The sequence below is a fragment of the Myotis nattereri genome (assembly GCF_964212035.1).
Source record: "Myotis nattereri genome assembly, chromosome: 16".
NCBI lineage: Eukaryota > Metazoa > Chordata > Mammalia > Chiroptera > Vespertilionidae > Myotis > Myotis nattereri.
In genome coordinates this window covers 49343059-49370558 of record NC_138091.1, presented here as the reverse complement: position 1 = coordinate 49370558, position 27500 = coordinate 49343059, and the positions used below count along the sequence as shown (strand labels likewise).

The window sequence follows — 27500 nt, the reverse complement described above, 5'->3', positions numbered from 1 at the left end:
GTGTTCCTCTGTGGCTGGTGGTGTGTCCTCCTCTTTCACAGATAGAAACCCCTGGGGTTCAGAGGGGCTAAAGGACTGCCTATGCCATGCAGCTTATAAGGGGCAGAGCTGGGGTTGAAGCTGCCACCTGCCAGCTCCACGGGGCGGGCTGGTGCCATGGTGCACCTCACTTCTGGGGGTCCTAGGGGCTCAAAGGCAGCCTCCAGGAGAGAGAGAGAGAGAGAGAGAGAGAGAGAGAGAGAGAGAGAGAGAGAGAATCTGTGGAACTGGAAGGGACTCCAAGACCACCCGGCCCAGCCTGGTCACTTTGCTGAGGGGAAACAGGCCCAGAGAGGGCAGGTGAGGGGTCTCAGGTCACACAGTGAGCGAGGCAGAGCCAGGCCAGGAACCAGCTCTCCTGCCAAGAGCCAGGCGTGTAGATCCCCATCCCAAGGGGGCCCTGGGACGGCATGGCTGAGGCTGTCCCCGTGGGGCAGGGAGTCTTCACCGGGCTGACTCACTGCCCGGGGACGCAGCCGACACAAAGCCACCTGGGCCAAGGCCCTGCTGTCCCCTCGGGCTCCGGGAACAGGAGCCGATTCCTGCCGCCCAGCCTGAGTCACCACCGACCGGCTTTTGTGTGTGTTTTCTCTCAGCCCCACACCCCCAAAGCTGGGTGGGAACTCGAGCAGCACAGCAAAGTGAGTCGACCCCGGGCTGAGTAATCCGGAGTGGGGAGTTGGACGGGACCTGGAGTGATGAAATCCGGAGGGGAACCTGGAGTCAGCAGTTGGGAGGGCCCCGCCTCCCCAGGGACATATAAAGGTGCCCTGGCTCCAGGAGCCCCGCATCCTCCCCGCCTTCCTGAGCACCTCTCTCTCTCTCTTCTCTCTGCCGACTCGCTCACTCACTCACCTCCCTCCTCGGCACCATGACCACCTGCAGCCGCCAGTTCTCCTCCTCCAGCTCCATGAAGGGCTCCTGCGGCATTGGTGGTGGCTCCAGCCGCATGTCCTCCGTCCTGGGCGGAGGGTCCTGCCGGGCCTCCAACGCCTTCGGGGGCATGTCCTCCTCCCGCTACTCCTCCTCCGGGGGGGCCTGCGGGCTGGGAGGCGGCTATGGCGGTGGCTTCAGCAGCAGCAGCTATGGTGGAGCCCTGGGTAGTGGCTTTGGTGGAGGCCTGGGTGGTGGCTTCGGAGGAGGCCTGGGTGGTGGCTTCGGAGGAGGCTATGGTGGTGGCTTTGGCGGTGGCTTCGGTGCTGGCTTCGGGGGTGGCGATGGAGGCCTCCTCTCCGGCAATGAGAAGTTCACCATGCAGAACCTCAACGACCGCCTGGCCTCCTACCTGGACAAGGTGCGCGCCCTGGAGGAGGCCAACGCCGACCTGGAGGTCAAGATCCGTGACTGGTACCAGAGGCAGCGGCCCAGTGAGGTCAAGGACTACAGCCACTATTTCAAGACCATCGAGGACCTCAGGAACAAGGTGGGTGGGCCCGGTGGGTGGCTCTGGTGGGTGGAGCATTGAGAGAGGTCATGGCTGCAGCGGCTCCTAGAAAACCACTTGCCAGCATCTCCATTTTACAAACAGGGAGACCGAGGCTGGCCTGGGGGCAGTGGCCAAGGGCCACTCAGAGAGTTGGTGGCCGGGGTCCTTTTTCAGCATCTAGGTGTCTGAGCTGGGCCTGGGACCCTGACTCTCTTATTTCCCTGCATGCTCAGCTTCTCTCAGACTCGGGCCCAGGATGGGGTGGTGGGAGAGGTGGGTGCATCCCCTACACACCCTGAGCTGGGTGGGAAGGCACCCCAGGCTGGCTAGAGAAGCATAGAGCCTGACCTGCCAGCCAGGAAAGCCCCAAATGTGGGGACACTTCCTTCTCCCTTCTGTGTTCTTCGCCCCTGAGCAGCAGGATCGTGGTTAACGCTGCCTCCCGCCCTTCGCCCCCTCTGCAGATCATTACAGCCACCATTGAGAATGCTCAGCCCATTCTGCAGATTGACAATGCCAGGCTGGCAGCTGACGACTTCAGGACCAAGTGAGTCTCTTGGTGGCTGGGCTGAGGGCTGAGAGCAGAGAGCAGGGGGTGAACAGTGGGGCTCCCTGTCCAGGGGGACCAGCAGGGCTTGAGCCTCAGAGGCCTCATGGATGCAACCTGATGCCCTGACCTCTGTCCGCCAGGTATGAGCATGAGCTGGCCCTGCGCCAGACCGTAGAGGCTGACATCAACGGCCTGCGCCGGGTGCTGGATGAGCTGACCCTGGCCAGGGCCGACCTGGAGATGCAGATCGAGAGCCTGAAGGAGGAGCTGGCCTACCTGAGGAAGAACCACGAGGAGGTGAGGTGGCTGCTGGCATTGTTGGTGGGAGGCTGGGTCAGTGGCGTATAGATGCACCTGGGGTCAGGAAAGGAAGGGCTCAGCTGAGCTGACTCCCTCTCACCACCCCTTCCTAGGAGATGCTTGCGCTGCGGGGTCAGACTGGCGGGGACGTCAACGTGGAGATGAATGCTGCCCCCGGTGTGGACCTGAGCCGCATCCTGAATGAGATGCGAGACCAGTATGAGCAGATGGCAGAGAAGAACCGCCGAGACGCCGAGGCCTGGTTCCTGAGCAAGGTGGGGCTGGGCCCTCAGCCCTCCTGCGGGACTTCCCAGCCGGGGGGCCGCTGGAGTGCCTCACACCTTCTGCCCTTTTTTCCCATCTCAGACCGACGAGCTGAACAAAGAGGTGGCCTCCAACAGCCAGCTGGTGCAGAGTAACCGCAGCGAGGTGACCGAGCTCCGGCGGGTGCTCCAGGGCCTGGAGATCGAACTGCAGTCCCAGCTCAGCATGGTATGAAAACCCGGCCCCCCCGGCCCCCGAGTCACAATACAGTTCCACCTCTCTTTCCCCAAGAGTGGGGCTGAAGAAGGGATCCTTGTACCCACTATATAGATGGAGAAATGAAGCCCAGAATGGTGGAATAACTTTTCTCCATGTTGCCTGACCCACCCGTAGCCCATGCACCTCTCAGAAAACATGCCCAGAGACCTGTAGGGGCAGCAGTGACCACCTCCAATGACTCTCTTGTTCTCTCACAAACAGAAAGCATCCCTGGAGGGCAGCCTGGAGGAGACCAAAGGCCGCTACTGCATGCAGCTGTCCCAGATCCAGGGGATGATCGGCAGCGTGGAGGAGCAGCTGGCCCAGCTGCGCTGTGAGATGGAGCAGCAGAGCCAGGAGTACCAGATCCTGCTGGACGTGAAGACCCGGCTGGAGCAGGAGATCGCCACCTACCGCCGCCTGCTGGAGGGAGAGGACGCCCAGTGAGTGCCTGCCCCTGCACCCCCTCCCCCCCAGTCCTACGCCATAGACCCTTCAGCCCCCCTGCTGCTCCCAGCACCTCTAACTGCTCTGCCTTTTCTCCCCAACAGTCTCTCCTCCTCTCAGCACACGTCATCATCCAGCCAATCCTATTCTTCCCGAGATGGTAAGACTCCTGAGGGTCCCTGGCATTTCAGAGCCTCCAGCGCCCCGCCCCCCCCCCCCCCCCTTTCCCTGTGTGGGGCCAGCTGAGCTCCCAGAGTCCTTCTCACCTCATCTCTTCTCTCCCACAGGCATGTCCTCCTCCTCCGGCCGCCAGACTCGACCCCTCCTCAAGGAGCAGGGCTCCTTGAGCATCAGCCAGGGCCAGAGCTCCAAGCACTGAGCTGCCTCTCCCAGAACTTCCTGCCCGCCCACCGGCCTCACCCCCGGAAGGCCTGGGTCAGGCCTCTGTTCGCCCAGCGCAATTCCCAGCTGTCTCCCCTTCCTCTCCGCCGGTGATGGGCTAATAAAGCTGACTTTCTGGTTGATGCAAACATGTGTGGTCTCTGTCCTTGAACGGATGAGAAGGGAGTTGAAGGTGACGCCCAGGGGCCTTCTGGGGCTCAGTCTGAGGGATACGAGAAAGAGCGAAGCTCGGAGGGGTTTGTAGGGTCTTCCCGGAAGACCTCCATGCCATCGTGGGAGTGGGAGGTGAGAGACAGGGTGGGAAGGAGCGTCCACACGCCAACAGACACCACGCGAGGCGTCTTACAGAGGTTCTTTCCTTAGACCTTCCTAGCAACTCTGTGACCTGGGTGTGGTCACAGACACAACCCTGGGGTTCAGGGAGGTTAAGTCACTTCTCACTCGCATGAAGTCACGCTGATAGTGACAGGATTGAGGTTCCCAGCCAGGTCTGTCTGGCTAAAATGTCCATTCATGACAGTTTTACCAAGACCTTTGAGGAATTCACACGCAATACAGAACATTACAAAATAGACTATTAAGGTAACAGGATGGCCCCAGGGAAGATGATGCCACAGATAATCATCACCCCAGCTTCTCAGGGCCCATCTTAGCGAGCCTTTCTTTCATACCACCCTGTCCCATTCGGTATTTTAACCACAGACTCAACCTTGAGCTCTGAGCTTGATCGCTTGTCGCCTCACCTTTGCACACAATGGTTTTTCTGTGGGACGGTGGGAGGGTGAGACTCTGCCTTGAGGATAGTGCCCTCGGTTAGAGCCTTTCTTCTCCCCACCTGCTCCTCCTCATCACCCCGTCAACTCCGTCCTTTCCCCCCTTCCCCGCAGCCGGTACATTTTGTGCTGATGAGCTCCCTGGGAGATATCTCTTCTTCATTCCCCAAACCACTGCCCCATTCAGACCTGCTTCCTCTCTCCCTAGAACTGGCCACGGCCCACTCACCAGGGCCCCGTGCTATCCATCTCTCCCACCCCCGTTTCTGCCCAGTGATCTTCTAACAAAATGTGGTCAAGATGAGGAATAAGGATGTGATCAGGACTCCTCTGCTTAACCACTCATGATGTTCCTTTTCCCCTTCGATGCTTGGCGCTTCCTTCTCTCCCTGCTTTGCCTCCGTTCCGCCCTTCCCTGCCCTGTTCTCGTGAGTCAACCATACCTGGCTAATTGCATTGTCCCACGCCTCTCACTTGCTGTGGATGCCTTCCAGATTCTACAAATTTTAATCAAACAAATCAAAGTTATGTATGTATAACAGAATAAAACCTTTTATTAAAAAAGAGCCATTCCCCCCAAAAAGGAAAAAAAAAGAGCCATCCCAGTTTGTGTCATAGACCTCCATTCCATCCTCCCACTTTCTTAGCTGTTACTTTTGGCATTTGCCCCCTTATTTTATTTTATTGTGATTATTTTTTAATCCTCACTTGAGGACATGCTTAGAGAGAAGAAGGGGTGGAGAGAGAGAGAGAGAGGAGAGAGAGAGAGAGAGAGAGAGAGAGAGAGAGAGAGAGAAACATCAATTGGTTGCCTTCCATACATGCCCAACCGGGGATCAAACCCACAACCCAGGTATGTGCCCTGACTGGGAATCGAACCGGAAACCTTTAGGTGCACAGGATGATGCTCAACCCCCCTTATTTTTAGACAACAGGCTTAGACTAGCATTTCTTGATTTTTTTTTTAAGTTTTAGTGTTTAATGCTTGACTTCCTGCTATGAAGGATGGGGACTTACTAAGCTCTCTTATACAGCATTGCATCCCACTTCTTCCTCACTTTCCTTTTCCCCCCCATCTTCTCAATATATTCATATTTTCATTAGATAAATGTTTAATGTTTATATTATTATGACTATTTAAATACTAGTCGCAGTCAAATCATATTTTATACTATCTTAAATTTCCTTGGAATAAAGATCAATTTGTTTAGGTTTTCTATGTACCTATCACAAACTTACTCTCTCATTCACTGTTGGAAGTATAAGTCTCCTCTTCATATATTGAACACTGCCTATTCCACCAATTTCATCTTTTCAAAGATGACCCTTCTGGAGCCCTCTGTCCCCCTGCTTCGGTCTATCTGTTTGCTCTCTAGGCCTGCTGTCACCCTGGAATCTCTCTTCACCGTCATCTGGGGGTCTCTTCTTTCTGTGTTGCATCCGTTGTTTTCTGGATCCCATGTCTTACTTTTTCTTTTTCTTTTCCCCCTTCATTTTAGTGAAGCACATTTTCTAGTATTTTCTGAGAAAGGATTCATAGCACTTTTATGCCTGAAAATATGGTTAATCAACCCTCACTACCCTCACTCTTGACTGATAGTTGGGCAGGGTATGGAATACTAGTCTGGAAATAATTTCCCCTCAGCATTTGGAAGGTAGTGTTACACTGTTTCCTCGCATCTCAATAGTGTTGCTGTTAAGTCTAATGCTATTTTGATTATAGATTCTTCGTACGATCCTATTCCTATCCCTTTCCCCAGAACTTTTGGGTTCTCCTCTTTCTTTCTAGCAGCTGAAATATCATGTGTTGTGTCTTCACCTATAGGACTGGGCACTTGGCAGAATCTTTCAATGTGGAAACCCATGCTTTTCAGTTCTGGGAGATTTTCTTGAATATTTATTTGATGATTTCCTCTCCTCCATTTTCTCTGCTGTATCCTGTAGAGACAAGACATAAACCCTTTGGCCCGGCCAGTGTGGCTCAGTGGTTGAGCATCAACCTATGAACCAGGAGGTCACAGTTTGATTCCTGATCAGGGCACATGCCCAGGTTGCGGGCTGGATCCCTATGGGGGGGCATGCAGGAGGCAGCTGATCCATGATTCTCTCTCATCATTGATGTTTCTATCTCTCCCCCCCTTCCTCTCTGAAATAAGAAAAATATATTAAACAAACAAAGAAATAAACAAAAACAACCCATAAACCCCTTTGAAGAAGTACAACCTCAAAGCAGAAATGTGAGTTTCCCCTTTAATAAGGGAACCAGCTTTTCCATCCAGAAATGCCTTGATGCCTGGATTCCTCAAACAAGATTTAAGTCCCAAATCAGACTGCAATTTGCTTGTGGCTGGCCTTCCCCACTTCCTGAGATGCTAGTGCTGAGGTGAGGAGGTTGAGTGGCTCTCGAATGTTCCTTGTAACTTGTCTACTTCGAACACACCCTCAGATTCTTTATGCTTGACTTAATGTCAAGGTTTGTGAAATATTGTTTCAGATAACTGCGTAAAGTGCTGAAACAATGGCCCGAGTGAGAATTAATGATAGCCTGTAAAGTATATCTGCTGATGTAAATGAATTAGTGCTAAGCTTGTAAGCTTCTGCTTTCTTTGGGCCCATTGTTCTTGAGAGCTATAAAAAGCATAGCATGCCTCCTTGTCTCTGAGATAAGGGATTTCTTGTTTGCCTTCCCACTGCGGTAGGTCAGGTGGGTCTTCTGATGACTCCCTGAAACAAACAGGGATGACGCTTTCCGTGTTGCTTGTCCCCACAGCCCTTAGGCGGCGCCCAGCCCCTAAGGGACACTCAGAAATGTTGGTGGAGTCAAATCAGGGGTTTGGTGTAGAAGCCGCTGTTCTTGCTGGTCTCCACGAAACCTTCCTAGAAGCAAATTTCTTGAGAACAGGCTTCTTTGGCTTCCATGTGCCTCTCGTCATGTTGGTACCAGGCTGCTACTGGGGTTGGTATTGAGGAGCTTCTGTGGAAGAGAAAGCAATGGAGGGACAGAGTCCGGTCTGTGAGAGCTGAGGCTCTGAGCACCTGGAGCTCTTAATTGGGCGGGCCTTCCAGACAAAGTGTGTGGTCACCACCGCGGGCTGATGTAGCTTTGCGTCCTCTCTTCCCCCAAATGTCCAGGACTCCTGAAGGGCTTTGAGTGAACTTGGGGCGGGGGGTGGGGGGGTGGGGAGAGGTTAAAGCAAAGATGGCTATTTGGGGGAGTCCATTTTGGAGTTGGCTCCCTGCTAACTTGTTGCTGGGATCCCAGCATCTCTGTCTTCCCCATGATCATGGTATTGCTGCACATGAAACAGATAGGTTTTGTCCTTCCAGTTTTTATCTGCCATGCGAAGAGTGTGATCACATAAATGGAAATGGAAAAAATAGACGCATTCATCCATTGTTCCGTCCCCTGGGTTTTTCCTCTCCCAGGCTCTTCTCTGGCCCCATTATGTGTGAGTTCATGGCAAAGGTGAGTTTCAAAGACCTAAGGGGCTTCATGATTAGATGAATAAGTTCAAAGAAATAAAAGACCAGCATAAAAGACGCAAGTGCCATTATTCATATGGGACTGAAAATGGAAAACGAAGTGACCGCCCATCAGTACTGTACAGTGGAGTCAATAGGGTTCCACTCATACTATAAAATATTCAGCCACCATCACAACCATACATTGGAGCTATGTCAGAAGAGATTCCGCAGGGTCCGGGGGAGAGGGGAATACAGGATGCAGGAAAGCACACGTAGGATATTGATCTCACGTGTGAATAAACAAAACCAGTCTCCCGATTATGTAAATGCATTGTGTGTGTGTGTGTGTCTGTGTGTGTGTGTGTGTAATTACACAAACACCCAAAATATGAAAGGGTATGCATGAAGTTCTTAGCATGGGTTACCTCAGGGCTAGGGTAGGAGGCTGATGTGAGTGAAGGGGGGAGTAAGGGGAGGAGGGGAATCCAGAAAACACAGGAAAGGAAAAAGGCGGGCACACACATTTATACATACACGTGCAATTGTGTATGTGTCTACATGGACAAAGAAAACAAACAAAAAAATTTAAAGGCAAAGAATCAGTTAATTTGTTGAATATCACATTGACTTCCTAGTTAGAAACAGATCGCACACATTAACATCCTAGACTGTCAATTTCATAAAGCTGTATAATAGATTTTCATCGTCTTAATAATCTTCCAGTGTACAGTTCAGCAGTGTTAAATGTATGCACATTGTCGTGCAATAGGTCTCTAGGGCTTTTTTATCTCGCAGGGTTGAAACTCTATTCCCATTAAACACCAATTCCCTCTTCTCCTTCCCCCAGTCCTTGGTAACCAGCTTTCTACTTTCTGTTTCTATAATTTTGACCGCTGTAGGTACTTCATAGGAGTGGAATCGTATAGTATTTGTCCTTTTTCGCTTAGCACAGTGTCCTCTAGGTTTATCCACGTTGGTTAGCATGTGGCACCATAAAATAGATTTAATTCACTTTGTACTTAGATAACAGTGTGACAACACAAGTCAAAATGATACCCAGAAGAAAAGCACTAAAACGAAAGCAGGATCACAGTCCCTTGCAGAAGGTAGTGCGAAATAGCAGCGGGAGGCAAGAGGCCGCCCCGGTGTTGAGCTCCGAGCACGGCGTCGGGCCCGTTCCTTCATCTCTCTGCATCTCCGTTACCTCGTCTGTCAATGTTGGGTACTAGTATCTACCTGAGAGGGCTCATGTGAGTATTAAAGGAGATGAAATGTATACAGCAGGCACCAGCAAATGTTTGCTCACTCTTTCCCTCTCCGTTTCACAGTTTTCTCAGCAGCCTGGCCTGCACGACCTCATTTGATTCTTGCAGCTGTGTTTCTGGCCTGTGAAAGCTGAGCTGGCTCTCTGCCAAGACTCCCACCTGTCTCCCCTCACCGAGCCTCCCGTTTTACAGGTGAGGGTGCTTAGGCCCCGGGAGGTTGAGCGGCCTGCCCGAGGGTGCATGGCTGGCAGGTGAGGTGTCAGAGCACCCATGTGGGTCAGACCCCTGGCCTGGTGTGACTTGCTCTGGTCACGGAGAAGGCGAGTTCTTGCAGGAGCTCAGAGAACTCAGCTGGGCCCACTTCGAGGCTGCTCTGGGCCAGGTGTGCTGGGCTCGGGGTGGGGGCAGAGTGGGGACTACAGTGACCAATCAAGGGCTGCCCTGGTCTTAAAGGAGACACTGCCTTCCAGCACCTAGGCAGGGAATGGCCTTCTTCGTTCTCCTTCTCCCAGAGGTGCCTCTGGTGGGTGCAGGGTGGGCTGTGCTTACCAAATCCAAGCCCCCCTCCCACCCGGCAGCCCCATCTTGGCTGATGCCTGCCCTCCTCTTCCTCCTCCTCTCAGAGAAAGGCAGTGGGGTGTTTACGTCATGGAAGTGGTAAGTGCTCAAATCGGGGCTTGGACAGTGGTCGGCAAACTCATTAGTCAACAGAGCCAAATATCAACGGTACAACGATTGAAATTTCTTTTGAGAGCCAAATTTTTTAAACTTAAACTATATAGGTAGGTACATTGTTATTAACTTAATTAGGGTACTCCTAAGGCTTAGGAAGAGCCACACTCAAGGGGCCAAAGAGCCGCATGTGGCTCGAGAGCCGCAGTTTGCCGACCACTGAATCAAGAAAGCCTAGACTGCAACGTTTTAAGAAAAAAATATTTATTGATATTTTTTTTTTTGCTGTCTTGAGGGCTTTATTTAGTTTTAATAATTACTATTGAAAGTATTACATATGTCCCCTTTCCCCCCATTAACCCCTTCCATCCTGTCCCCGCCCCCACCCCAGGCCTTCAGCATCCTATTGTCCGTGTCCATGGGCCATGCATACATGCATACAAGGTCTTTGGTGGATTACTTCCTGCCCACCCACCCTCCCGGCCTTCCCTTCGAGATTTCCCACTCTGTTTCATGCTTCCATGTCTCTGGATCCACTCCATTCACCAGTTTATTTTGCTACTTAGTTTCCCACATATGAGTGAGATCATGTGATACCTGTCTTAAGAAAAACATATTCAAAATAATGCAGCTTAAGCTTAAAAGTGTGTCATGTCTGCCCAGCCGGTGTGACCCAGTGGTTGAGCATTGGCCTATGAACCAGGAGTTCAAGTTCAATTCCTGGTCAGGACACATGCCCGGGTTGTGGGCTTGATCCCCAGTGTGGGGCATGCAGGAGGCAGCCCATCAGTGATTCTCTCTCATCATTGCTGTTTCCATGTCTCTCTCTCCCTTTCGGAAATAAATGAAAGTAACACTAAAAAAACAAAAAACAACCCAAAAACTCATGTGCCTCACTGTGGGTTCCAGAAGCAGACTCTCAGACAAAAATTCAAGTTCAAAAGTTCAAGAAGTGTTGTGGGTGGTGTCTCGGGAAACACCATTAGGGAGCGGGTAGGTGAGAGGGGGACGGGAGGGAAGGGCTACGAACAGGTGTGTTATCAAGCCAGTGAACACTGTGACAGCTGTAGCCTCATCCTGCTGCGGGACCCCAGGAGACAGTGTAGAATATGCACCCAGTATTCTTCCCAAAAGATGAGGGAGCTGGGGCCTTTGTCCCCTGATCCCATCAGTCCCAGATTGAGGGCACCTCTCAGGCAGGGGGTGGCACTAACTTCCTAGCACTCCAGCCTGCCTCCTGCACAGGCAGAACGGGCTGTGGTGGCTGGAGGCCCTCAGGCACGCGTCTCTGGTGCTGACAGCTGGAAATCTGGCCAGTCAGTGCCCAGGAGAAGTGGCTGGAGCGCGGTGGGTCCAGGAGGCAGGCTGTGATGCCGCCAGGGGTAAGGGACCCAGCTTTATGGACACCCACACATTCAGTGGCGGCTGGGAGGGGTTCAGCCCTTGGAGACGGAGGCCCAGGGGAATCCCCCTGCCTTTATGTCTCTAAGTCTCTAACATAGAGAAGGTAACTCCTTTCCCAAGGGATGAAATGAGGACTCAGGGGCAATGCCTAGGACAATGCCTGACAGAGCAAAGCTCAGTAAACGGAAGCTCTCAGTGTCCTTCAGATGCTATGAGTTCAGACTCTTCTCAGGCCTCAGACCTTAGAAGATAATGGTCTCTCTTGACCGTCAGCTGTGTCTCTTTATTCGTTAGTGGGAGTTTTCTATTCCATCATTGTTTCCCTTTTTGCCTTGGCTGCCAGGCAACCCAGGGCTAGACGTCAGGTATAGCAGCCTCTTCCCTGTGTTACCACCACCTCCCTTTTGCAATAGACACACTTTGGGGTGGTTGTTGGGGCCAAATCTGTACCCAACCTTCTTCTGATATCAACCCCTTTATCCTTGGTCATGGGGGGTGGGTGGTGGCGGCCACATATGTTTGCAGGGTTGGTCATATAAGTTCAGTCACTGGACACACCAGCCCACACAGAAATCTTGCTTGGGACTTCCCTTCCTTCCTTCCTTCCTTCCTTCCTTCCTTCCTTCCATACATTTTTTCTTATTTCAGAGAGGAAGGGAGGGGGAGAGAGAGATAAACATCAATGATGACAGAGAATCATTGATCAACTGCCTCCTGCACATCCCACACTGGAGATCGAGCCCACAAGCCAAGCATGTGCCCTAACCGGGAGTCGAACTGTGACCTCCTGGTACCTCGATCAACTACTGAGCCTCGCCGGTCTGTCTCCTGGGGCTTTTCAAATTTGGTCTGATCATCTCTGGCCATGAGGCCAAAGGATGAGTTCAGGGAGGCCTTCAGACATGGTTCTAGTCTTACGGAAGAAGGAGGAAGAGCAAAGCCTAGTTGTGCATGCGTGTGTGCGTGTGTGTGTGCATGTGTGTGTGCGTGCATGTGAGTGTATGTGCACGCGAGTGTCTGTTGCCCCGGAGAAGAGCCAGGACCTGGTGATGCTCAGTGACTGGCGAGGCTTCCTCCGGCCTCTGGACCTCACTGGGCACCGGAGCTGCGGCTTCTCCATCTCCCTCATACCCAGGCCAGGGCAGGCAGTGCGGGGCCTCCAGCTCAGCCCGGGGGTCCTGCTGGCAGCTCCCGTGCCTCCGTCACACCCACCCTGTCCTGCTGACGCTTCCCCAGCAGGGCGACCGGGCCTGCCTGCTCCCGTAGACTCCGCCCGGCCAGGCCCTCCCTGACTCGCCAGCTCATCACTTCGGCCGCTGGCCCCAGCAGCTCCTCCGAGGGAGGCCTCCTCCTTTTCTTGTCACTCCCACGCCCCCGCGCTTTCCTGGACTCCTCTTCGTTCTTTGTCTCTGCCTGCCTTTGCCTGCCGCCTGTTACCTGTTCTCCTATTGCGCTCACCCCTGCCCCCCATTGGGATCAAGCATCTAGGCATTCATTAAAGGGAGATTTTCCCCAAACACCGACGCTGTGCCCAGCACCGGGCTGGCCACCGCCATGAATTATTGCCTCCTGCCCAGAATCCTGCGTGGCAGAAACTGTTATGCCCGTTTGACAGGAGACGGGCTCAGGGGCTGCAGGGAGTGGGCCAAGGAGTGGAGGGCCCAGACTGAGCCCCCCTGACTGACTTGGGAAGCCCTGCTGCTTCCTGGATCCCGCACATGTCAGCCCGGGGGAGGGGGGCTGCATGACGCTGCATCTGCTCCCCAACCTCTGATGGTGAAAATCATTCCTTCTCTCTCTGGAGCTCCCAGGACCCCTCCCCCGTCTTCCCCTCTCCTCTGGACCCCCCACCCCCCGCCCCCCACGGCCCCTATAATGCAGGATCCTGACACAGCCATTCCGGCTCCCAGTTGCCTGCTTCTCTGAGTTCCCACAGCCACGCCCCTGCCTGGGAATGCCCTCTCCCCACCCCACCCATGCACGGCTCTTCCTTCTCTGAAAACCTGAGTCAAAGGCAACCTTTCCAAGAAGCCTTCCGTGTGGTACCCACCCCACCTGGTGGCTCTTCGGCTCCGTGCTCCCCTCGGCCCGGCCCGTGGAGCAGAGAAAGCGGGAGGCTCATTTGCCCTCCCCCATCAGACTAAACATCTCCAAGGGCAAGGGCTGTGTCTCCTCCATCAGATTAGAGTAATTACAGGAAATTAACATGCCGAGCTCAAGGAGAGGCATTTTGTGGCCCCCAAAGCACCTAGTAAGCTTTGGGGGGGGGGGGCGGGCACAGACCACGGAGGCAGTGGGAGGGCGGAGAAGGGGAAAGCCGGGTGATCTGAGGGATGGGGTGGGGCTTGCAGGAGAAGAGCCGTCTGAGCCAACGCCACCCCTTACCTGGACAGTAGCCAGGTAACATCTTCCTTCCTGGTTTTTCCTTTCCTGCCCCTCTGCCGAAGTATGTGCCCCCGGATGCCAGAGAGGCCTTTGTAAAACACACCTGGCAATGTTACTCCCCTGCGTGGACCCCCTTCAGTGTCCCCCAGCATCGTCAGGGTAAAGTCCGAGCCCCTCAGCAGGACCTCTGTCACCGGCCGCCGCTCTCAGCTCCATCAGGCCCATGCAGTCTCCGGCGCTGGGCTCAGCGATGCTTCAAGGCTGCGGTTGCCCTCCGACCAGTGGGTCTTTGAGCAAGTGGGATGTCCTTCCTCACTTTCTCTGCTTGCTTAGCATCTATTCAGTTACAAGCTCCTCTAAGATGCTTGCCCACGCTGGGATGGGTGGAATGATTGCTCTTTCTCTGGGTTTCATTCATCATTCACCCACCTGCTCATGGGCCTACTCACCCACCATCCATCCTCCTTCATTTTTCTAGTTATCTGTCCATCCATCCATCCATCATCCATCTGTCACATTCCCTTACCAACTTCTCTTTCCTCTCTTTCTCCCTGTTCCCCTCCTCCCTTTCTTTTGTCCTTCATTGAGCACCTACTTTATGCCACACAGTCTGCAGAAATCATATGTTTTTTAAAAAAAATTGATTTCAGAGAAGAAGAGAGAGGGAGGGAGAGATAGAAACATCAATAATGAGAGAGAATCGCCCTAACCGGTTTGGCTCAGTGGATAGAGCGTCGGCCTGAGGACTGAAGGGTCCCAGGTTCAATTCCGGTCAAGGGCATGTACCTTGGTTGTGGGCACATCTCCAGTAGGAGGTGTGCAGGAGGCAGCTGATTGATGTTTCTCTCCCATCAGTGTTTCTAACTCTCTATCCCTCTCCCTTCCTCTCTGTAAAAAATCAATAAAAAATATATATATTTAAAAAAAAATAATGAGAGAGAATCATTGAGAGAATCAATGATTGGCTGCCTTCTGCATGCCCCCTACTCGGGGTTGAGCCCACACCCCAGGCATGTGCCCTGCCCAGGAACCAAATCTTGACCTCCTGGTTCATAGGTCGATGCTCAATCAGTGATCCATGCCGGCCTGGCCAAAAATCATATCTTAAATTTGTGTGTTGAACTGAGGTCAAGCCTTAAAGAACAGGAGGCATTTGGACAGAAAGAAAGAACAGAAGCGGAAATTCAGGCCGAGGCCTGGGATGGGTGGAGACGTGGGGGTCAGCGACGGGACTGGGCCGTTGGGGATGGAGCTGTTTGCAGTGGGCATTGTGGGTAAGTAGCTGGAGAGCTGAAGCCTCGCTTTCCCTGAACAGGGAGCGAATAGACGGTGAGCGGACCCATCTGTTGCTGGCCCTTGGCCATCTGCCCGTTCATGTTCTTAACAACCTGAACGTGGTTCCGGGGTGCAGGCTCTCACAAGGACACCTGGCTCTTTGGGCCCCACATGTTCTCACCCTGCCCAGCTCACATTCCTGGGTGGCATGTGTTCAACATTTCGCACTTTCAAAGCAGGCTCTGCTGTGTGACTTTGGACATGACCCTTCCCCTCCCTGGGCCTCCGTTTCCTAATCTGTCAAGTTCAGAGACGAGGTCTAGATGGCCATGGAGGCCCTTGTTGGCTCTGAGTCTTGGGGACCCCCGAGCAGGAGGGGACTTGGCCCTGGAAAGTGAGCCTTGCGGCAGGCAGAGCTGGGACTGGGTCCTGGCCGAGCAGCTTCCTTGCTGTGGGCTTGGGGGGGTCTCCTCCACCTCGGAACCTTCTGCATCTCTAAGGCGGGGTGGTCAGTCTGCTCCGTCAGCGCTCACAGCTGGCAGGCTCAGGCAAGGCCAGGGACACCGAAACGCTGGGCTCAGCCCATCTGTCGTGTCAGCCCAGGCTCTGACGAGGACACTTGGCCCAGATGGCTGGCTGGCCTGGGAAACCAGTGGGTGGCAGCGCTCTCTAGGGGAAAGGGGACCAGGGCCTTGGGGCAGTGCTTCAGCCTCCTGCTTGCCTCCTGAGCCTGCAATCCTGCCTGCCAGCCTGCTCTGGGCTCCGGGCCCCGTGCTGGGCCTGCCTGTCTGGTGGCAGAGACTGAGGTCCAGGTCAGCTCAAGCCCAACATATTGTCTCTACAAGTGACCGCCCCCAGCGCCAGGAGACCCAGCTACACACAGGTGGCTGGGACTTTGTAGGATGAACAGGAGAGGCTAAAAGCTGCTCCCAGCCTGTCCCTGGCTGTGGGCTCGATCCCAAGTGGGGAGCGTGCAGGAGGCAGCTGATCAATGATTCTCTCTCATCATGGATGTTTCTATCTTTCTCTCTCTCCCTCTCCCTTCTTCTCTGAAATCAATAAAAATATATTTTAAAAAAAGAAGCTGCTTCCAGAAGCCTCCCAGATTGGCCCTGCCCATCTCTTAGCACAACCATCTCTCTGTCTTTTTTAAAATATATTTTTATTGATTTCAGAGAGAACGGGAAAAGGAGAGAGAGAGACAGAAACATCAATGATGAGAGAGAATTCCTGCACGCCCCCTACTGGGGATTGAGCCCGCCACCCAGACCTGTGCCCTCGACAGAAATTGAACCCGGGACCCTTCAGCCTGCAGGCCGGTGCTCTATCCACTGAGCCAAGCCAGCCAGGGTGCACAGCTGTCTCTTTAACACGTTTCTCACCACAGCCTCTGCAACTTGGACAGCTGCCAGTCTGGTAGGTGGGGTAGTGGGTTGAAGAGAGCATCTACTTTATGTAACCTGAGTCAAACTCAAATGCATGACCACCTGGAACCGCAGAACTGGACCTTATTTGAACATGGGTCTTTGCACATGTAACTGTGGTGAGAGCTGAGATGAGGTCATATTGGATTGGGGTGGGCATTAAATCCAATGAGTGTCCTTATTAGACATAGATGAGAACACAGGGAGACACAGAGATGAAGGCCGCATGGAGCTGGAGGCAGAGATGGGAGTGGTGCTGCCACACACCACAGAACGCAAGGAGCCACCAGCAGCCCAGAGAAGGAGGAAGGACTCTCCCTGAGCACCTTCAGAGGGAGTGGCCTGCCCACTCCTTGATATGGGACTTCTGGCTGTGAGAGAAGAACTTTCTCGTGTTCTAAACCACCATATGTGTGGTAACTTGTTACGGCAGTTCCAGAACATGAGTACATAGGCATTGCACTTGTCTTGTGTCTCTTCACATCTTAAGGAATTTTGATATGCAACCTCTCGTCCCTCTCAGGTGGGAGGTGGGCGGTGGGGGGAGGTTTGCTCAGGGCAGGGACAGTCTCTTCCATGAGCTTGGCCTCCAAGGGCATCGGCTGTAGCTCCCTCCTCAGACCGGGCTGTTCCTCCTCAGGATCCCATCGCCTGGCTCCCTGCCTGGTCCTCAGCACACAGCGCAGTCCCTTCATCTGTTTGGATTGGCCTGGGTCCCCCCCACAGGCTGGTGTGGGGAGACTCATCGACCACAAGAGGCACCGCCCCAGGCTCCTCCATTACCCCTCCTTCCCGGGTGGCAGGAGGAGGGTCAGGTAAAGGCACCCACACAAAGCCTGCCTAGGTGTGCAGCGTTGGGGGTACTCCAGGCTCCCACAGAACCCCCCTCCCCCGCAACCCGGTTCCATTAACCCCTGCTGTCCCAGAAAGCTGCCTCCCCACAAAAGGTCCCGAGCACAGGCTGGGCCATTGGTGCCTAGTTCCATGTCTGCAGGGAGGGGGGTTGGCCTCCGGTGTGAGTCAGGGTTCTAATCCAGAGGGGGGGTGGGGGTCAGACTTGCATTCCACAGGGGGGTCCCAGGCTCTGTGGGGAGGGAAGCTGGCAAAGGTCTCTCCTTAGACTGTGCATGAGGCCATGTATGTGTCATTGGGTCCCTACCCTCTTTACCTTTTGGGACCCCCTTGGAGGACGGCAAGGAAGGAGCCTGCTTCGGGTTCCATGAATGAAGGAGGCCTTCTCCTGGGTCCCCCGCTCTGGGGAGCCTCTCTGTGGGTCCCTGCAGCGGAGGGAGGCAGGCGGTGGGCTCTGCACCCACGTCCACTCCCAGGGTCCCTCTGCATGCTGCCTTTTTCTCTGGTGAGCACCCTCCACCCCTAGCCCCCAGCCAACAGCAATGTGCCTCCTAAGAGCATTCGTCTCTCCCTCCTAAAAGCATGTCTCGCCGCCAAAGTCCCTGCTGCCTCTGGCTGGGGAATTACAGGGCTGGGCTGGGGCAGGAGGCCGCTCTGGGGAAGGAGATTAGGAGTGTCTGGCAGGGGTGGGGCCCTGGCTTACTCACATCCTTGTGAGTGCTCTGCGCTGCAGATTTGGGGAGCCCACGGCCTCCAGTGTTTGTCTCAGCATTGTCTCCTGAGCCAGGTGGCGGGACTGGGGGGGGGTGGGGGGGGGGGAGGGGGAAGCTCCCAACATCTGCTTTGATGGCAGGGGCGGGGGGTGGGGAGGAGGAGGCTCCACTTCTCTCGCTTCTATTTCGGGAGCAGTTGATCCTCGGAAGAGCCTCCAGCAGGGGCTGTTGGGGCCTGTCTGGGGAGACGGGACGTGTCAGGCAGCCCCAGACACGACCACATTCCTCCCAACATGCCTGCCGGGGTCTGTGGAGTTGAGGGGCTGGCGGGAAGGCGGGAAGGCGGGGTGCAGCCTGAGGGGTGCCTTTGGAGTTGTCTGGGAGACGTGGGAAAGCTGAGGTCCCCTTGTGCAAGCCCTTAGGGCAGAACGAAATGTCCCCTAACCATCAGGGCCTCAGTAGCCAGGGACCCTCGAGTCCACTCCCAGGTACCCGCACTCCCTCCTTCCTTCCCCCACAAAATAAACCCTTGGGCCAGCTCCACCAGGGGCTTTAATAGGGCCTGAGCCAGCCCCTCCCACCAGGGCTGCCCTGGGGCCTGAGAACACCACCCCCGGGAGCCCAGACTGGGCTACAGCAGTGCTCACCAGTTTTGTGCCCTTTCACATGCACTGCCGCGTTGGATTCTGGGAGCTGACCCCGCAGTAGGCAGGGTGGATGGTGTTTGCTTCCATTTTACAGATGAGCAAACTGAGGCCCAAAGAAGTGTCAGATCCCGGGTCACACAGGAGCAAACGCAGGACCAGGACCCGTCGGCTGCATGCTCTTTCCTGATGTGTCTGGCTGTGCCTGTGGCGCCCCTGCCTTTGGCCAGACTGAGCAGCTAGCACCTTGGACTCCTCCCCTACCCACCTTACCCCGCCCCCGGGCCTGTGGAGGGTCTCACGGTCTTTGCTTAGGGCTGGGGAGAGCTGCCTGGATTTTCCTTTAAAGGGGGTGTCAGGGTGGAAGCCTGAGCCACCTGACAGGTTGGGCATGGTTCAGGGATGTGACAGTCTCCTGGGCACAGCCCTGAGGTCAGACCCGGGAAGGCCCCAGACTTCCTCGTCTCTTTCTCCAGATGGCAACGCTGAGGGGCGCCTCTGGGTTTGATATGACCTGCTGTGCTGGTGTCCCTCGAGGCGGGTGCCACCTTGAGTTGTGGGCTTCCTCTAAGAGGAGTGTCTGAGTCTCGCGTAGTTAGCGGGGAACGAACAGGTCGCCAGATTTATGGTACAGAGTTCCTGCTCCCGCCACCAGACTGAGCCCAGCATGCGGGCTCCCGAGAGCCCCGGCTCCCAGGGCCCGATGGGAAAGTGTAGCCTGCGGGCCCACACCTTCTCGTGTGAATCATGCCTGGCGGGACAAGAAACCCAAAGCACCCCAAACAATGAGTTTCCAGTAAAATATGACAGACATGACAAGGCAGAGGAGAGGAGGGAGCTGGCTGGGAGTTGCCTGGCCTGTGGGTGATGAAAGCCAAGGGGGATGGAAAATGCCAGGCCCGCCCCCTACTCAGGACTATAAAGCACCTGCTTCCTTCTCCCACGGACCTGAGCACCTCTCTCTCTTCTCTTTGCCGACTCACTCGCTCGCTCACTCACTCACCTCCCTCCTCGGCACCATGACCACCTGCAGCCGCCAGTTCTCCTCCTCCAGCTCCATGAAGGGCTCCTGTGGTATTGGCGGTGGCTCCAGCCGCATGTCCTCCGTCCTGGGCGGAGGGTCCTGCCGGGCCTCCAACGCCTTCGGGGGCATGTCCTCCTCCCGCTACTCCATTGGGGGAGGGATGGGAGGCGGCTTCAGCAGAAGCAGCAGCTATGGTGGAGGCCTGGGTAGTGGCTTCGGAGGAGGATATGATGGTGGCCTTGGCTTCTTTAGTGGTCACTTCGGTGGTGGTGGCTATGCTGCTGGCTTTGGTGGTGGCCTTGGTGGTGGCCTTGGCAGTGGTGATGGACTCCTGGTGGGTAGTGAGAAGGTGACCATGCAGAACCTCAACGACCGCCTGGCCTCCTACCTGGACAAGGTGCGCGCCCTAGAGGAGGCCAACGCCGACCTGGAGGTCAAGATCCGTGACTGGTACCAGAGGCAGCGGCCCAGTGAGGTCAAGGACTACAGCCCCTACTTCAAGACCATCGAGGACCTCCGGAACAAGGTGGGTGGGCCAGGCAGCTGGAGGTGCCATTCCAGCTCCCTGACTCTAGAGCAATAGATGCCTCAGGCCATGGGCACCTTTAGGTTCCTGGGATAGATGCCTGACTCTGGCCCGGATGCCCCACAGAGCGGGTCAGAGGGAACATGGTTTCCCTTCCCCTGCCTCGCTCGTGCCCTCCTGAAATCCGGGTCCTCAGACCACGCGAGACCATAAATTCTTAACCTTGTACATTACGGAGGAAGAAGCTTTAGCTTTGCGTGGTGCCGTGGCCTGCCGAAGGGCACACAGCAAGTTAACGGCAGAGCGGAGGCTAGAAGGCCTGTGCTCCACCTGCCAGCACAGGAGACAGCTACCTGTTCTCTAGCACAGGGGAGGAGCAGGGCTGTAACGGGACCGGGTTAGGCACCCAAACTGCTCATTAGCTCATTAGTCTGGGCTGTGGCGGCTGCCGCCCATGAGCCCTGGCACCAGCCGGCCCCACCCCACAGCCAGGAGAGTAAGGAAAACCCACAGAGGCCATCAGTGGCAGCCCTTTACGTGCCCTTTGCAGGAAGGAGCCTGGGGGGCTTTTGGCATCTGACTCGGGGCCCCTGCTCTGTGCCCCCACCCCACCCCACCTCACCAGCCCTTCCTGCTGGCCCTGCTTCCCTTGGTGTCTTGCTGATGCCTTTTGTGGATTAGGCAACGAAGGGAGGGAACTCCAGCCAAGCCATGGTTCAATTGGTCTTTGTCTTCTACTTCCTCTTTTCTGATTCTCTGTGCGCTCCCTGCGGTCCCTTGCTCTGTGAGCTGGGAAAGGAATGCGTGTGCCCGCAGGGTCTGGCCGGGCTGGCTTTGCAGAGAGAATTCAGATTGAGAACTGGGTCTCACCTGTAGGAAGGGAACTGGAAGCCCTGAGAACCGGTTCAGGTTTGGCAACACGTCAGTGGTAAAACCAGGACCAGAACTCAAGAGCTTTTGGTTCGAAGGCCAGGGCACTTTCCACCCCCTCTGCTGACCATGAGTCAGCAAAGCCTTGGGTCAAAGCTGGACTCCCAGAGGTTACCCTTTAGGCTGTTGTGGCGTAGGCTTGTGGGAGGAGGTGGGGACTCAGGCAAGAGCATGAAAGCAAAGGCCAGATGCTGGCTGCAGTGAAGCCTGGCTAGTGATGTCCATTTGACCAATGACCTGTGCCCCTTCCCTTGCAGATCCTCACGGCCACCGTGGACAATGCCAATGTCCTCCTGCAGATTGACAATGCCCGCCTGGCCGCGGATGACTTCCGCACCAAGTGAGTTGGCAGCGGTGGCCAGAATGGCCAGTCTCCCAGGGTGGGGCATTGGTGGAGCAGTGTTGCCTGAACAGAGCGGATGAGCGCCAGGCTGGCCATGTGAGAACCCGTTAGGGTGCTCATAAAAAGAGAAGGTTTGGGGGCCCCACCCTTGGAGTTCTGATTCAGTTATTTTAACAGGCTACCTGGGTGATTCTGACCCACAGCCAGGTTTGGGAGTCAGTCTTATGGAGAGGCACTCCCCACTTCCCCACGTGCCCCTGAAGTTTAGGAGGCAGTCCTATTTGGAGGTCTTGTGTGCTATCGTTGACTGAAGCCGAAAGTATCTCCCTTCCCCGAATTCTGTACCAGGATAAACTGCCCTATTCCCTGTCACCCCAACCCAGGAACGAGCATCTGAGCAATCAATGGGTACTGTGTCCAACCATGCCATTTTCGAGATTGGCACCTTAAACAACCCACAGGGGCCAACTGTGGGAAGAAGCTGCGGGAGGAGGAGAACAGAGCCTTCAGTGTGGTCAGGATAGCCACACTGTCTCATTCCTTTTCTCTCCGGTCATTCCAGGTACGAGACAGAGCTGAACCTGCGCATGAGCGTGGAGGCCGACACCAACGGCCTGCGCCGGGTGCTGGACGAGCTGACCCTGGCCAGAGCCGACCTGGAGATGCAGATTGAGAGCCTGAAGGAGGAGCTGGCCTACCTGCGGAAGAACCACGAGGAGGTGAGAGCTCAGTGGGAAAGCCAGCTTAGAAGATTAGCGGGGAGAGGAGAGATGGAATTGAGAAGGTGGAGGCCAGGAACACCTCTGACTGGGGAACCCCAACCGGCTGCCAGAGCGAGGCTCCCACTGTGGACTGTTCTTTGGTTGCGCAGGAGATGAACTCCATGCGAGGCCAGGTGGGCGGGGACGTCAATGTGGAGATGGACGCCGCGCCCGGCGTGGACCTGAGCCGCATCCTGAACGAGATGCGCGACCAGTACGAGAAGATCGCGGAGAAGAACCGCAAGGACGCCGAGGAGTGGTTCTTCACCAAGGTGGGTGCCATTCGGGTGCAGGGGACCCAGGATGCCTGCCTCCCAGGAACTTCCAGGGTAAATAACGTTTTCTTTTTTGCAGACCGAGGAGCTGAACCGCGAAGTGGCCACCAACAGCGAGCTGGTGCAGAGCAGCAAGAGCGAGATCTCTGAGCTCCGCCGCACCGTGCAGAACCTGGAGATTGAGCTGCAGTCCCAGCTCAGCATGGTAGGGGCGCGGCCAGGCCGGGGGTGGGACCAGATCTAGGAGGAAGAGACTGACCGACTCAATGATCCTTGGTCCACTTTCCCTCCCTTGCAGAAAGCATCCCTGGAGAACAGTCTGGAGGAGACCAAAGGCCGCTACTGCATGCAGCTGTCCCAGATCCAGGAGATGATCGGCAGTGTGGAGGAGCAGCTGGCCCAGCTGCGCTGTGATATGGAACAACAGAACCAGGAGTACAAGATCCTGCTGGACGTGAAGACCCGGTTGGAGCAGGAGATCGCCACCTACCGCCGCCTGCTCGAGGGAGAGGATGCCCAGTGAGTGCCCTGTCCTCCCTCCTGGTCCATCCCTTCATGATTCACTCACTGCACCCCCAATGTGTTTAATGATCTTGCCCCTTTCTGTCTTCACAGCCTCTCCTCCTCCCAGTTCTCCTCTGGCTCTCATTCATCCAGAGATGGTAAGACTTTCCTCTTCATCAAGCCTCAGGACCAGCCCTGGTCTCCCAGTAGGCCTAGGGTGTTGGATATGGGCTTCTTGGAGGGGTGGGGGGTGAGCTAGAGTTTTCTCATCAAGTATCCCTTATAAACCATTATCTAAATCCTCCATAGAGCTAAGAGCTGGTGGCTTCCACGTTTTACTTTTGTGACCCAGTGTCTATGGCAGACCACATGGTCCTAGGGGTCAGCACCATGGACAGGGGCCTACAGGGCTCTGTCTGTCCTGGGCCAATCTGTGTCTATTTGGGTCAATCTAGACGGAACCAGTCCCGTCTGAGTTCTTAGGAGGCTCCAGTCTGAGGACACAGACTCTACTCCCAACCTTTGGAAGCCCTAATCTGAAAAATAAAATGTGCTGATTGTATCAGTGCTGGTTCAGGAGCAGTGAAGGAAGAGAGAATCAGGAGGCAGGACAGCAGGGAGGCAGCTCATTTGATTCCTCTCAACTCCTTGGCCTCCCCACTTCCGATTGCTTCATTGCCTATTCACTGCTGCTAACGCCTTCTCTACCCTATTCCCCAGTGTCCTCCTCCAGTCGCCAGATCCGCACCAAGGTCGTGGACGTGCACGATGGCAAGGTGGTGTCCACCCACGAGCAGGTCCTTCGCACCAAGAACTAAGGCTGCTCAGCATTGCTCAGGCCTAGGAAGCACGCCCCCCGCCCTCCCCTGCTGTGTGGACACAGATCTGATTGGGGGATCCCCTCTCCTGAAACACCACTCCCCACACATAAGCACTTCACACCTGAGCCCTGCCTCACCCTTGCCCCCTCCTGGCATTCAATAAAGCTTTGTTATCTGAGTTGCACAACTCCCGCCTCTGCCTGGTCATTGTCAGTAGTGGAGGTGGGAGAAAGCGGGGGAAGCATCTCTTTGGAGCTCGTCCTAGCACCTGGCTATAGCCTCTGGGCCTGGGAGAAAGGGCCTGGGAGAGAATCGGGCTCAGGTCCCAGCATGGCTTTCACCATCTCCAGAGATACAGATGGAAGTGTGCACCGAGTCATGTGTGGTGTCTCCTAGGGCATGGAGGCACACACATTTGTTCAGTCACTCATTCATTCGTTTGTTCATTCATCCTCCAGATACTATTGAGTATCTTTGGTGTGTCAGGCACTGTGCTAGGGATTGCCGTTAGGGATTTCTTTGAGAATATATTGAAACTATAGATCTTCTCTTCCCCCCCCCCCCCCCCCCGCCAATAAGCATACACACATTTGCATACAGTTCATGAGGTTCGTGGGTTCCTAAAGCTCTTCAGTGGAAGTCTGTGAATCTCATAAGAACTATATGCTTTCCTGAGAACTTTGTTTCTCTCCATCCACCTGCTCTTGCCTCCAGAGCTGGGCCTGAATCCTGACCTTAGTTGACATGGAGCACGTTGGTTATCCTCGCCAAGCGTCAGTTTCTACGTATGAAAAGTGAGCATAACAGCAGCGCCTTCCGTGTGGGCTTGTGGTGAGGCTTTTCGGGAGGAAGGCCTGTGAGGCCCCTAACACAGTGCCTGGCACAGTGCAAGCTCCGGGCGCCGCTGTGTGAGCAATTCCAGGTCCGCTCCCTCTGGTGCTTGGTGACTCTCTGTCCATGAAAAGGCCCTTTTTAGGGGTGCTGGGAACAGACTAACTGGTTTCTAACCCTGGCTCTGTTCTGGGTGAGCTCTGTGATCTTGGAGAGCCCCAGTTTCCCCACTTATCCAGGCAGCATGCGCTCTGTTTCTTGGTGTTGATATGGGAATCCAAGGAGTAAATACACCTTCAGAGCCAGGGTTATGGAAGCCTCCCCTGGTGGGAGTGTCTTCTCTTTTGGAGGCTGAAGAAGGATGGGGGAGGGGAAGAGCTGAGTGCATAGTGGAGATTCCAGAGGTGGGTAGGGCTCACTGCCCTGAGCTAGGAAGGAGTGGCATGAGTGAGGCTTCCAGGGAGAGCCAAGGGTGGGATGTAGCCCTGGCCGGTGGGTCTCAGTGGTTAGAACATTGGCCAGTTCACTGAAGGGTTGCAGGTTCAATTCCAAGAACTCCCTGCGTTGCAAATTCTATCCCCAGTTAGGGATACAACCAATCGATGTATCTCTCTCACACTGATGTTTCTCTCCACCACCCCCCCCCCACTTCCTCTCTCTCCCCCTCTCTTTTTCTCTCCTCCCACCTTCTCTTCCGACCAATCTTTCTAAAAATTAATGGAAAAATAGCCTCAGGTGAGGATTAATTTTTTAAAAAAGAAAGAAAGATGTAGTCTTTGAGGGCAAAGTGGCTAAAAGCCCGAGTTTTGGAATCAGATATCCTGGGTTGGAGTCCTGGCTGCTACACTGACTAGCCTAGAGGAGTTTGGGCAAAATACTCTTTTGAAAAATGGGGAATAAGACCCTCAGTCTATAAGGCCGATGAAGGATTAGATGATCTCGGGCAGGTGACGATTTTAGCATTGTGGTCGGCACACAGTCGGTGCTCTCTAAATGGTAACCCAAGGGGACGAGTTATTAGGAAAAGGAATGAAGTGATCTGGGTGCCCTCTGGGTGAGAGTGGGCCGCTCCAGGGTGCATGACTAGAGTTTTGGATGTACGGAGGGCTAATCAAGGAGGAGGGAGACTTGAAGGAGCTCCCTCAGAGAGTGCCAAGGGATGGTTTTGTGAACCAAGAAGTGATAAGACCCTGGGGGAGGGGCTGAGTGACTCCCCAGCAATGCTGGACCATGGGGACCAGCTTGCCCAGCTGGGCATCAGGCTCAAGGGTAGCATGGCATCTGGGGAGTAGTCCACATGCGGGAGGCCTCATGGGCCTAGACCAGTGGCCGGCAAACTCATTAGTCAACAGAGCCAAATATCAACAGTACAACGATTGAAATTTTTTTTGCGAGCCACATTTTTTAAACTTAAACTATATAGGTAGGTACATTGTTATTAACTTAATTAGGGTACTCCTAAGGCTTAGGAAGAGCCACACTCAAGGGGCCAAAGAGCCGCATGTGGCTCGCGAGCCACAGTTTGCTGACCACGGGCTTAGACAGAGAGCAACACGTCAGCGTTCATAGTGAGGATGAGCCTAGGATGCTCTGCACTGCACAACCATCCCCGGACACCACTCTGCTGCAGAGGTGGTGCCAGAGTGAAGTTTCTACCCTCAAGGAAGATCTGGTTTAGGGGAATATAGTGACGTGAGATTTCTTAGACTTCGGAGTGGTGGGTGAGTCCTCCTCCGAAGGACTGCCATCGCTGTCTAGAGCAGTGATGGCGAACCTATGACACATGTGTCAGAGGTGACACGCGAACTCATTTTTTGGGTTGATTTTTCTTTGTTAAATGGCATTTAAATATGTAAAATAAATATCAAAAGTATAAGTCTTTGTTTTACTATGGTTGCAACTATCAAAAAATTTCTATCTGTGACACAGCACCAGAGTTAAGTGAGGGTTTTTCAAAATGCTGACACGCCGAGCTCAAAAGGTTCACCATCACTGTCTAGAGGGAGTACAGAGAGAGTGGGATTGCTGGATGGTAAAGATGGTGCCTGGAGGCCACCTGGCTAACCTGGGCTCAGAACTGAGAGGCAAGGCGGTCAAGCAGTGGGCTTCCAGGTGGTCCCACCTTGTATGGCTGAGACCCAGAGGGGAAAAGCAGGCCGGGCAGCTCTCCCAGAGCGCCACATGGAGTCCACTACCCCCCACCATGCCCCACCGGGAGAAGGGGAGCCCACTTTGGGTCTGCTGCTGACCAGTGCTGTCATCCACAGGGCCCAGGACCCTTCAGTCTGCAGGCTGATGCTCTATTCACTGAGCCAAACTGTCACCATCAGCACCCAAATAAGACCTGGGCCAGCCACTCTGACAATGGCAAGACTGCCTCCCACCCTCACCCCAGATCTACAAACCAGGAAAGTGACTCCATAGAACAGACTAGTGGAGGCAGGAGGAGCTGCCCCTCAAAGTCCTGGGCGGGTCATGTGACCCCTTGCTCATAACAGTTCCCGCATCCTTCTAGTGAGCTTTCCTGAACGCTAAAGGCAGATCATTTTCAACCGATCTTTTCCAGACTCACCTTACATCTACGGCTCTAGGTACAATTTAGGTTTTTCCAATTAGATGCACTCCTGTGGGACATGAGTAGTGAGGGGATTGGGGAGATGTCGGGAGGGGGAAAATGTTTGTGTTGCTATAGATATACCAGTTGCTTTACAGTCCTGCGGCCAACAGATCTGGTAGTGCCTTCCCGCGTCCTAAGCTTTCTCATTGTGACAGACCAAGCGTTCCCTTGGGATGGGTTCTATGGTGTTAATCCGAGAGTCATTTTGAGGCTCAATCTAGTGTTTGCTCCTCTAGCCTCCTAATCCTATATAATAAAGCCTAATATGCAAATCAACCTAACGGCCTAATGACTAGTTGCTATGATGCAC

At 54.5% G+C, this 27500-nt stretch overlaps 1 protein-coding gene across 1 annotated transcript; it reads left to right on the top strand.

The window, feature by feature from the left end:
- Window positions 1-910: 910 nt before the first annotated feature.
- LOC308531892 (uncharacterized protein) lies at window positions 911-23739 on the top strand (the record flags this gene model as incomplete). The annotated part of the gene is made up of 17 exons (XM_081108983.1): window positions 911-1462; window positions 1930-2012; window positions 2156-2312; window positions 2429-2590; window positions 2682-2807; window positions 3060-3280; window positions 3389-3444; window positions 3539-3656; window positions 7886-7925; window positions 19473-20108; window positions 21296-21378; window positions 21944-22100; window positions 22253-22414; window positions 22497-22622; window positions 22716-22936; window positions 23033-23079; window positions 23642-23739. The coding sequence occupies 17 exons, from the start codon at window positions 911-913 to the stop codon at window positions 23737-23739; spliced, it is 3045 nt and encodes a 1014-aa protein (XP_080965109.1).
- Window positions 23740-27500: the final 3761 nt, after the last annotated feature.